Consider the following 11804-nt stretch of genomic DNA (forward strand, 5'->3'; position numbering starts at 1 on the left):
AATATTCTTAAATTAAGATCTTCTCAAACTTATGTATATTACAAATACATCAATATATATACTGTCTCATTGAAATAATAGAAAAAGTCGCGAGACAAAAAAGACGCTAAGAGCGAACGGAAACATAATAGCATCAGTTTCAGAGTTGTTCCAGATCCTGGAAAACCTGGAAAATATTTAGAATGTTGAAAAAGAACCTGAAAACCCTAGAAAATTCTTGGAATTTTGAAAAAGAACCTAGAAAAGTCCTGGAGTTTGTACAAAGAGCCAAGCAATTTGTATTGGTATTTCTTTTTAAAGTTTTAATATAAATATTTTAGTTTTTTTTGCTTATTTCACAAATTCAGATTGATCAGAATTAATTAAGTTACGCTCTAACGATTGGAATGAGCGCGGGAAGCGTATTACCTGCTACTTTTTTTACTGTTAGATATTAATAATTTTTCACTATATGTATTAAACAAATTCGGTTAGAATGAAATAATAACCGAAAATTCTTTTAAAATTTGCATTCATTAATAATTTTATATACAGTACCATCTTGAATTATCTACACGCTTATTTGTTTAACTGTTGCTAAAGTGCCTCATTTTTATAATATTAACATGCTATTTTTGTTCTCATTGCGCCACAAAAGTTAATCAAATTGTGCTTCTAATTTAATAAATGTATATCATAGTTTTTCGCTAACTTTCAAGGTAAGGCTACAGTATTTCTCTAAATTGTTAAAATTTTTTCCCATTTTTCCCACAGATTCTACCCTAGGATCGAAATTGGTACACAAATGTTGCAAAATTTTATATAATAATTATACTCACCACATAATGTAAACAAATCTGAAACCAAATTTTTATTTACTTCAATTGATTAAAATATGATAAATAATTAGTTTAAAAAAATTCTGAGTATTTCCACATTTTTCAATTATGCAGCTTTTTTGAACCAAATTGACTGGGGCAGAATCTAGGGGAAAAATCCTAAAAATATCTTAACAATTTAGTAAAATATTGGAGAGACTTACCTCTAAAACGAGCCTAAGAACTTCAAAAAATGTTAATTATTTCCATAGTTATTCCACTTTTTCAAAAAATCTGGATTTTACTTTTTTTACCATATATATTTACATTTTGTTTTTTATTTAGGCCAATTGGACTTTCGTGCTATTAAAATAAATAAAAAATGTCCTATGTCAATGTCATAAAAATTAAGAACTTTAGCAATAGCACAAAAAACAGGCATGCAGAAAATTTTCTTCGGTAGTGTACAAGAATTTTTCTGGAAATTACATTGCAAACAATACAAATGCCTTGAAATTGATTTGAGTTAAAATGTGAATACCATTTTTTTTTTAAGTTTTCCCGGTAATTTTTCAAAAATTGACCTGGAAAACCTGGAAATGTCCTGAAATTTTGAAATTTTGAAATCCGACTCCTGTAAGAACCCTGAATGTGAACAGAATGAATAAATCGTAGATTATTATATATAATTTCAATTATGAGTAGGCTGTAGTACGTATGTACATTACTTTTTTCTTTCTTAGGAATTGAATTTTTCATCAGACTGGTAATTTTGGCTGAGAAATGGACTTCCAGATATAAAATAACGACATCTTTTTCCATGCATTGGGTTTGCTTTTGGATTAATTTCTAGATTTGGAAGTGATAAAATTATCAGCGACTTTGGTTTAGAGTCTTTTTCGATCCAAAGTTCGGTAGACTGCGTTATGAGTTTTTCGTTAAATTCATCTTTTTCGATATTGAAAGCAGTGCAAATTTTTGAAGGGTGATTGCATAAATCTTGTGTTTTGTAATTTTGAATATTTTCAACCATTTCTTTCTCTTTTTGACCCTCTTTTTCTTGAGTATTGAGTAAAAGTTCCATGTATTCGAGGCCGATTAAAGGTTCAACGGATCTAATTTGTACTCTTGATTCTGCTTCTATATATTTGATTGAATATTAGAAATTTCAGCTTTTGATTAACAAACAAAAAAAACGATATTTAAAACAAAATTCCTTTTGACAAAAAATGAATCAGTCATTACAGGGATCAGAGCGCAAAAGGAGCTCAAATAAGGGGAAATAGGGTAATTTTTAATGGAAAAAGAGGAAAATAGGGAGTATGATTTCTGTCATTAGAGAATTTATTCAACAAAACTCGATATACTTAGAACGTTTCATTCACATGATATACAAAAATCCGACAAAAAGTACAAATTATTAAATAAACAATTGTTATATGTTTAACATCGTTCCTATAGTAAAGAATATTTTTTGTTTAAAAAAAATTAAATATTTTTCTTTAATATTTGGCATTTGGTCTTTGTCATACAAAATTCATTAATAATATGAATGTAAATTTGAAACTACACTTTTTAATGCTCTCAAACTCAAATTTAAAATAGTTCAAGTTTAAGCGCCTCAAATATTTTAGCTTTAACGGTATATTACATCCTTGATAGTTTAGTTTGAAACGAATCAAATAAAAATTTGAGGCTGAGCGACTCTCCTGTTCAGATTAAAAATTTAAGTTATACAATTTTAAACATTTGACATTAAATTTTTAAGTTAGCACATCTAACTTTACATTTGGCCAACTTGGAATATGACAATTTTTAATTATTCAGCTCTGTACACTTTAATTGAAAAGTGTTCACTTCTTAATCGTTCGTTTTAAAAAATATATTTTTCTAAAATGTTTCAGTCTTATGTTTTAACATTTTTTTTCGACAAGTTTGATCTAGGAGTGTTTTTTGTAAGGGACTAAAGTTTTTCAAGATTTTCATGCATATCGCCCCCAAAGTTGTTCGAATCCACACAAAAAAAAAATAAGTGTGCGTTTATAATTTTTGGTGTTTTTTTACGAATTATTTCTTATACATAAAATACTTTGTAAAAATGAGAAATAGTTGTTGACATACATTTTTTAAACAATTTATTATTGTTCTTAGCCATTTTCTCTTAGAATAGAGTTAGAAAATCGCGTTTTTTTTCGAATTTTTCAACCGATTATCAACTTTTCAGTTAAAGCCTAGTAATAATCAATCAAATTTACCAGATATAATTGTTTAAGCGCAAATTAACAAACATGATCGTTTAACCGATTTATAATTGTTTGTGACTATCTTCGCTGAGGTAATTGCGAGAAAGTTGCGGTTTTTCTGAAAAATTTTAATTCAAATTTTCTAGATGTATCGTATTAAATGTGAATTTTCTTTGAAGCAGTTACTGAGAGCCTATCTGATTAAATTACTACTAATTATGATATTTATTATTTGTTTATAGCTAAAAATTAAAAAAAGCCAAATAGTTTAGAAAACCCCAAAACTTTCTAACTTTACTCTAAAAAAAAAAAATAAAAAAAGTTGAATATTTCAGAAAAAAGCGAAAATTTCCTAACACTATTCAAGCAAAAGACTGCAAGATTCTAGCATTATTCTAAGAGAACATTATCACAAAGAAAATAATAAATTGTTTAAAACTTATTTCTGCTACATTTAATTGATTGTCGCCTCAATCTAGCTGAAAAGTTGAAAAAAGTTTTTAAGTTTAAAAATTTAAACATCTAATTATAAGATGAAAATATTATTTTATGTAGTATTTCACTTATGGGGTTTATTTGGGACTCTATAAAACAGACTTCTGAAGATAATATTGAAAAAATAATTATTCATTTGTATTCTATAGCTATTTTTGAAGATAAATTTTGAGTTTCAACTTGATTCGCCTAATATTTGCGATTCTCAATAAAATTTACAAAAACGTATTTTAGTAATGGGGAGTATGTGTCAAAGTGCATGGGGCTTGCGGGATATATTTGTTAACGCGAAGATTAAGTTCGTTAATCAAATATTGCCAACCAAAAAAAAAAAATTTAGAGCATTTTCAAGATATGAAAAGAAAGTTTTTTTTCCAATTAAAAAATTTTTGTCAAAGTTTCTTATAGATGGGTATAGCAAATTATCAAAACAAAATTTCCCATTTCAATGAAAATTAGAAAAGTTATATACTTTTGAAGACTTTAAAAATGTTCAGAAAAATAGAAAACAATATTTTTCCAAAAGATTAGGAAATTTAATTTAAATTCGTCACTAGATATTAAATATATTTAGAAACTACGTCAGATACATTTTTCGATTAGACAAAAATTCAAAAAGTTTGAGCTCTTTTAAAATTTGAATAAAAGTTTTAGAAATTTTGTCAAATTTTCTGGTATGCGTCAAAAAGACCTGCAAATTATCCTAATGACATTTTTAAATTCGATAAAACTTCATAAAGTTATATGCTTTTCAACATTTTCAAAATTTTCAAAAAAAAACACAAAAAATGTTTTAATAGGTTAAAAAATATCAATCCATAAGATTAAAGCGTTAGTTTTAGTGGATTTTAACAAGATTTACAAATTATCTTGATGAAGTTTTTCAATTGGACACAAGTTATCAAGCGCGAAGCGCGAGTTTCGTAATAAGAATGTAATCGTCAAAGCCGTAGGTGCTTTGAGAACCTTCTTTAAAAAACTAATCGAAAAAAATTTTAAAGTTTAAATCACAGTTTTCGATTAAATTTATAGTATTTACTGTATTTGAAAAAATTTAATTATAGTACACGAAAACGAGCGCGAAGCGCGAGATGAGACTGTGCCCGCGCAGCGGGCATATACTTTTATTTAGTACTTTATTTATCTACAAATAATTGATTTAGGAACTTTAATATTATACAGATGCATTTTATTATATTTACATATGCATATTATTATATTTATCTGAATTATATTCAGAGAGTATCATATCGTATCTTTAAAGAGAAAGGGGGGAAATTAATTGATTAATTATGGATCACTATTTATTATAATTATTAATTAATAATTAATTAATTTGGTTTAATTCAAGATACTATAGCAAACTCACCCTGGCTAGAGAGATTGAAGCAGTGATACATTCCATACGTGAAGTAAACATAAATAGTTCCTGGTGGCATATACATTGGTAAATTTCGAGGAGAAACCCTATATTGATATGTGTGTGAAGCTTTGTCTATTGTTCCTAAATAGCTTTCGGTTTCTACGATCCTGCCTTTTAAAATTGTTCCATTTTCCAATTTCCGCACAAGGATTTTGCCTGGAACAGTTTTTTAAAGAGAGAATCGTTTGGTAAAATTTTTGGTGGTTTACTTCCGAAAATGTCACCGAAACAAATTTAATTGATACTCGGTCTAGGTTAGGGATTCCTTTGGCTTCCCAATTAAAAGTTCGTAAATAATTTTTTGGCGCAGGTTAATAGAAACTAAGTTGTTAACCATTTTTTAAACAACAAAAAAATAGTTTTTTTTCAAACCTAATACAATATTAATTTGAGATCAAAATGTCTCTTTGCAAGGTCATTACTTTGGAAATAAAAGGGCTTTACAGGCCAGGGAATTCTAAAAAGTCAGGAAATTTAAAACTGGCCGGACAAAGTCTGAGAAAACCTGTAAGATTCAGGGAATTTCCGATTCGCTGAAGTTGAAGTTAATTTTATTATTTTCTTAAAGATTCAATAATTTTGCTAAAAATTCTTCCTATTTGTAGTTGAAAATTCAACTATTTTGTTGAAAATTCTATACTTTGGATGAAATTTGGTTTTATTGGCTGAAAAACCTGTCTTATGTTTGAAATTTTTTTAATTCGTCCTTTTGGTTTACAAATTCATTTCTCATTGTGGAAAATTTAACTTCTTTAGTTGAAAATGCAACTTTTTAGTTCAAAATTAACCTGTTTTGGTGAATAATTCAAGTATTTTGTTGAAAATTAATTTCAGTGGTTGAAAACTTAACAATTTGTTTAAAATTAGTTTTTTAAAATAGAAAATTAATTTTTTCACTGAAGGTTAAACTATTCCATTTTTTGTTTTAAATTCATCTTTTTTCTTTTAAAATTCGTCTTCTTTGATAGAAATTTAATTTTCATGGTTAAAAAGTCATCTTCTTGATTGGAAATTCAACTGTTTTGTTGAAAATGCATTCATTTTGGTAAAAATCGTATCTTTGGTAGAAAAGTGATCTCATTAGTTGAAACCTTTTTTTCTAATTCATTTGTTTGGTAGAAACTTTCATTATTTTGTGGAAAATGCTTTTTATGTTGCGCATTTATCTTTTTGTTTAAAAATTCAAGTATTTGGTTGAAAATCCATTTTTTAAATTTAAGAATGATTATTTTCGTTCTGCGACATTATAACTGGTTTTTTGAAAAGTTTTGGATTTATCTGATCCAATTATTTAAATTGTTATGAAAAATGTTTATATTGGCATTGGTCTTATGAATTTATTCAATTAAAAAATGTGCATTTTATACATGTTAAATTGGAAAAAGTTTTATTTTTTTTTCTTTGCATAAAAATCGAACTATTTTGTTAAAAATTTGTTTTCCTTGGATGAAACTTCATTTTGTTAACTGAACAGGTAACTATTCCATTTTTACTTAAAAATTTATCTTTTTTAGTTTAAAATTAATTTATTTTATTGAAAACTCGTCTTTCATTTGTTAAAAATTCAATTCTTTTGCTAGAAAATTGACATTTGTGGTTTGGAAATTAATTTGTTTTGGTTAAGGATTCAATTAGTATGTTGAAAATTCGAATTCTTTTATAGAATTCAACTGTATCTGATTAAAACTTCAAATATTTTTGTTGGAAAATTAATTGTAGAAACCAAAAATTTAATTTGCACATTTTTAGTTAAAAATTTATCTTTTAATTTGACTTGAAAACGCAATTATTTGGTTGAAAATTCGTTTTCTAATCTCTTCGGTTAAAAATATAACTATTTTATTGAAAATTCGTCTTTTTTGTTGTTTAAAAATTAAATTTTTAAACTTAAAATGAATTTTTTTTGGTTTAAACTTTATGTACTTTGTTAAAAATTCGTCTTGCTCGGTAGAAAATTTTTCTTAGAAAATTCCCGGTTAAAAACTCATCTTTTTGAATAAAAATTCAAATCCTTGGTTAAAAGTTGATCTAATTTGTTGAAAATGCAGGTTTGTATTATACCTAAAAGAAAAATTTATAACGGTCAGAAAAAATAAAAAAATTGGGGAAAGTCAGGAAAGTCACGGAATTTCGAAATTGTAGTTTCGTAGCAACCCTGACTAAATTAATATTTTTCTGCATTGGTTATCTTTTTTGAAAAAAAATTTCAAAATTTATTTTTGTCATTATATGAATATTTATATGTAAAAGCAATAAATGTTAATAACTTTATTTTCATTAATATGCGCGTTTTTGGAAGAATACCTGTTTTCAGTAGTGACAATTAGTGGAAAATAACATTTTTATATCAAAGCTTAATTAATTTCTGATTTTAAATTGTTTCAATTACTTGGTCTAATAATTTTCGGAGAAACGAGAAAAATTCTACCATGGCCCGCATTTCAAACGGGTATTTCAAATCCGGGTCGAGGTAGTTTTTTTTCGTTTCTCCGAAAATTATTAGACTAAGTAATTGGCACAATTTAACAACAGAAATTAATTAATTACACTGATCGACAAAATAACATCAATATTCTAACTTAAAGTTGAATATAAAGAAAAATTACCAAGAAGATTTTGCGCCAGTTGTTCACAAGGGGTATCAAAAAAAGAATATGGAAGTCTAGCTGACATTAAATCCATTTCCCATTTCGTTAATGGTAAATCTTCCAATTGTTTTAATTCTTCTTTCATCATTTCCAAGCTTACAGTTCCCTTCAACTTAGACTTATTTTTTAAGTGTGTTTCAGAACCAGCTGCTACTATTTCTCGTTCTAAAAGAAAATTGAATCTAAATTTTTTTGAATTAAAATTTGTAAAGCGTTACTGTTGCCATTTATTTAACAGTAACGCGTGAACGTTACCGTTACTGAAAAAGTAACGCGTTACCTTGGCAGTAGTTTAAAAAAAAATAAAATTGTTAATACTTTATTTTAAGTTTCAAAAAGCTTTAGATACTTTTTTTATTAGAAAGTGTTTTTAAACTTAAAAATTCTCTTTCGATTTATGTAATTAAGTCCAGAATTTTACATTCATATGATCTGTAAACTGTATTTATTTTTCACGATTTTCAATTCTTAATCAAAAAATAGATCCTGCTTTGCTGAATAATATTTTTGGTTCTACAATTCAAATCGCAGAATCTCTCACCGATGAAATATTCACTTTTTTTAGAGGAAATTAAGCGATAAGAATATTTCCAATTCAAGAAAAAAAACTGTTGACAAAGTTACGGATATTTGAATCTGGGCATCCATTGTTCATAAAACAACCATTTTTGTCTTTAAAAACTCTATATTTTTTTTACCCAATTCGGATATTCAAATTTTGTTTGCGGAATCTTGTGAGTTTTACTGACATATATTATTCCTTATCCCGTGTGGAAAAACAGAGGTTGCCCCCGCCAGGGTCCACATGGATTGCCCTCGTGCCTCATGTATTTATAGTTTTTTGAAATTTTAGAACGCATAAACCATATTTTTAAACGTATTTTTTTATGTCCATTTTTTAGGATATAAAATATTTACCCTTCCGACTTAGAAATTTTAATAGTTGATCCGTGAGGGCAACCGAGCTGGGACCCCTGCGGGGGCCACTATGGAAAATCCATGTTTGAGAGTTCGAATTTCAGAAAAAAGTCATTCAATTTTTGACAGAAATTCATTGTTCGTAAGTCTGAACTCATGAAATCTTAAAATTTGCGGTGTCAACAAAATTTATGTCCTTTGGACTTTGAAATTTTAATCGTTGATCCGTGAGGGCAACCGAGCTGGTTCCCCTGCGTGGGCCCCTATGGAACTTCCATGTTGTGAGAGTTCGAATTTCAGAAAAGGGTCATTTAATTTTTGACAGAAATTCATTGTTTTTAAGTCTGAACTCATGAAATCTTAAAATTTTCGGTGTCAACAAAATATATGTCCTTTGGACTTTGAAATTTGAATGAAAAAATTAAAAAGACTGTTATTTTTTCTTCAAGTTTTGAAAATATGACAAGAAGATTTTCTGAAAAAGCCATCTTTTTATTTTTTGTAATATTGTTTTAAAGTTTTTTATTAAGGGCGGCTACCTATCAGTATTATGTGGGCTAACCTATTTTTAAGCCAGAAAATTTTTTTTGTTGAAAATATATTTTCGAATTTTTCTCATAAACGATGCAAGGTATCACAAAATATAAGGACTTGTTTGATAAAATTTGTAGGCATCTTTTATTGTTTCCGAGAAAAATGCGATAGATTCCGAAAGAGGACGGTAAAACTCACAAGACTCCGAAAATTTAAATACCAAAATTTGGTAAAAAAGTATAGAATTTTAAAGAGAAAAATTTGTGATTTTTAAAAAACAGACGTCCAAATTCAAATAATATTTGATAATAATATTTTCCATAAAGTTACAGACATTATTCGAACTTCGTGCAAAACTTTTTGCTCAAATCAGAAATATACGTTTAGGCTCATTTCTGCTGAAAATTAACATATTTTGTCTCTGAGAGATTCTGTGACTTAAAGTGACTTAAGTGTGACTTAATGTGCCTGATTTTAAATTCAAATTATAATTTCATCAGGATGACTGAAACGAACCATTTGTTTCACTTTATGCATATTTTATTTACAATGGGTAATTTACTGTTTTCTCGATTTGGCCATTTTTTAGACTTTCAGGTACTGAATAAGGTGGCCACCATTTTTTTTAATTTTGTCCCGCACCTTTCTCCAAATAAATTTATTGACTTTAAATCGTATAAGAAATTGAATAATCTAATTTTGAAAATTATGTTTTACACATTTTTGAAACAATGATGAATAATTAGTAATTTTGAATTGAGAACGGCGTAAATTAAATGTGTATATATATATATATTTTTTTTTTTTTGTTGAAATGAAGAATCACGAAATTGATTGATTTCAGATTAAAATTTCGAAAATAGTACAATATCACAACGTTAAGAATTGAATATTTTAAGATTCGAATTTTGGAAATTTAACTATTTACAGTTCAAAAAAATTTTTAATGTATTATCTACCATAAAAAGCGTTCAAAATGAAATAATTAAAAATTAGAAACTTTTGTATTCTGAACAAACTTTCATAACAAGTAGTACTAATCTTAAACGGGAAACATTAAATATGAAAAATTTCTACTCCGGAAAGTTGAAACTTAAAAGAATGCAAACTTTATATTAAATTAAAAAGGAAATGTAATGGCTTGAAAATGAATAATTTTCTAATTTCTCAATTTTAATTACAAAATTAAAACGTATGAAAGAAAAAAATTAAGCATTTAGCTTCCAACATGACATTTCAGAACTCTTAAATTATAACCATTTAAAAATACCGCAATTTTTCACTTGCTGATGTATCATTTTCAGATAGTTTAATTTTTCTCTCCTTTATTTTAAACGCAATAAAAGAATTTTAACTGCAAACCTTCCTTTGAAATTATTATTTATTCTTCAAATTTTCCAATCATATATTTTTGAATTCGAAATGATTTATTTAATTCCAAAGTTTAAAGTTTTACAATTTTAAGATTGTCAATTCTAAAGTGCTTCATGTTTACATCTAACATTATTCAATTAAACCTGACGATCAAGTCTTTTAATATGAAGTTTTGAAATATTTAATAGCGGAATTGTCCAGACATTTTAAATATTTGAATTTGAAACTACAATATTGTTAAATTTAAAACTCAAAAACTCCCAAAATTAATCTGAAAATTAACTATAATTAATTAACAAACTTTCGTTTTAAGGCCTCAAAGATTAAGAAATTTAAGAAACGATCAATATATTATTAATAAGTATCAAATCATGTAGTATCAAGGGACATTCAAATTACTAAAAAATGCGATTTCTGTAAATAACAATCACTCCAATTTTTACGGTTAAAAATTGTAAAGTTTTAAATATTGGTCCCGGGAAAGGTTCCCCCGATTCTCCCAGGTGGATGGCCTCCCTGTATACAAAATTCGTAAACATTATTATTATTACACCATTAAGCCATTTCCCTTCCGGGGTAGGCGTGACTCACTCGGTAGGGGAAAGGAGTAGTGTGTGGAAGGGATAGAGATTTTTCAGATTCATCCAGAATTCTCGTGCTATTTAAGTAAATAACACGTTCGTTCTGCAACACTGCTCCGACCCAGGTTGCTGATCAATTTCTCTAGCAATCACCCAAGCGAAGAATCTCACGAAGTCGTTATGTAAGGTTCCCCACTTGGGTCAATTAGTGGCCAAGGTCTTTTGTTTCAGGCGTCATTCACTCTACTGACACTCTTTTTATTAACTATTTGCCGCCATACTTTCCTGTCCTGGCATATTTCTCTAGCTTCTTTTATGTCCATGAATTTTTTATGCAGGCTATCGTGTTTCTGTGACTTCTTATGTCTCTTCTAATTAGGGTCTCATTCACACATTCTAACCATTCTTTCCGCGGTCTACCTCTAGGCACGCTGCCATTTACTTTACGTTGATACACTTGTTTCGTTAGTCGTTCATTTGGCATTCTCTCAACATGTCCGAACCATCTTAAGCGATTTCTTTCCCATGTGTCTACTAGCGTCTCTTCTGCACCACATTCTTTTAGAATTGTCTCGTTACTTACTTTGTCCATCAGGGGTTTCCCGTATATTTTGCGTGTGAACCTCATATCAATTGCGTTAATTTTACTCTTATCTTTTTCTTGATAAGTCCATGTCTGACTACCGTATAGTACAGTCGGTACAAATTTAGAATTATGTATTGCCATTTTAGCTTTATTTGATATATTTTTACTTCTGATAAGGGGACCTGCTCTACCAATAACCTTCTTA

At 27.9% G+C, this 11804-nt stretch overlaps 2 protein-coding genes across 2 annotated transcripts in view; both read right to left on the minus strand.

Moving 5' to 3' along the window:
• LOC117170958 (vacuolar protein sorting-associated protein 18 homolog) overlaps positions 1-540 on the minus strand; it is a 1568-nt gene extending 1028 nt beyond the window's left edge. The window contains exon 1 of the mRNA XM_033357999.1: positions 533-540. Within this exon, the coding sequence (XP_033213890.1) occupies positions 533-540 (8 nt within the window). The remainder of the gene's footprint in view (positions 1-532) is intronic.
• Positions 541-1533: 993 nt separating this feature from the next.
• LOC117171596 (putative 3-methyladenine DNA glycosylase) overlaps positions 1534-11804 on the minus strand; it is a 15148-nt gene continuing 4877 nt past the window's right edge. The window contains exons 5-7 of the mRNA XM_033359042.1: positions 7565-7771; positions 4905-5114; positions 1534-1937 (exon numbers count right to left, since the gene is read on the minus strand). Coding sequence (XP_033214933.1) covers positions 1537-1937; positions 4905-5114; positions 7565-7771 — 818 coding nt within the window. The 3' untranslated portion in view covers positions 1534-1536. The remainder of the gene's footprint in view (positions 1938-4904; positions 5115-7564; positions 7772-11804) is intronic.

The sequence above is a fragment of the Belonocnema kinseyi genome, chromosome 4 (genome assembly GCF_010883055.1).
Source record: "Belonocnema kinseyi isolate 2016_QV_RU_SX_M_011 chromosome 4, B_treatae_v1, whole genome shotgun sequence".
Taxonomy (NCBI): Eukaryota; Metazoa; Arthropoda; class Insecta; order Hymenoptera; family Cynipidae; genus Belonocnema; species Belonocnema kinseyi.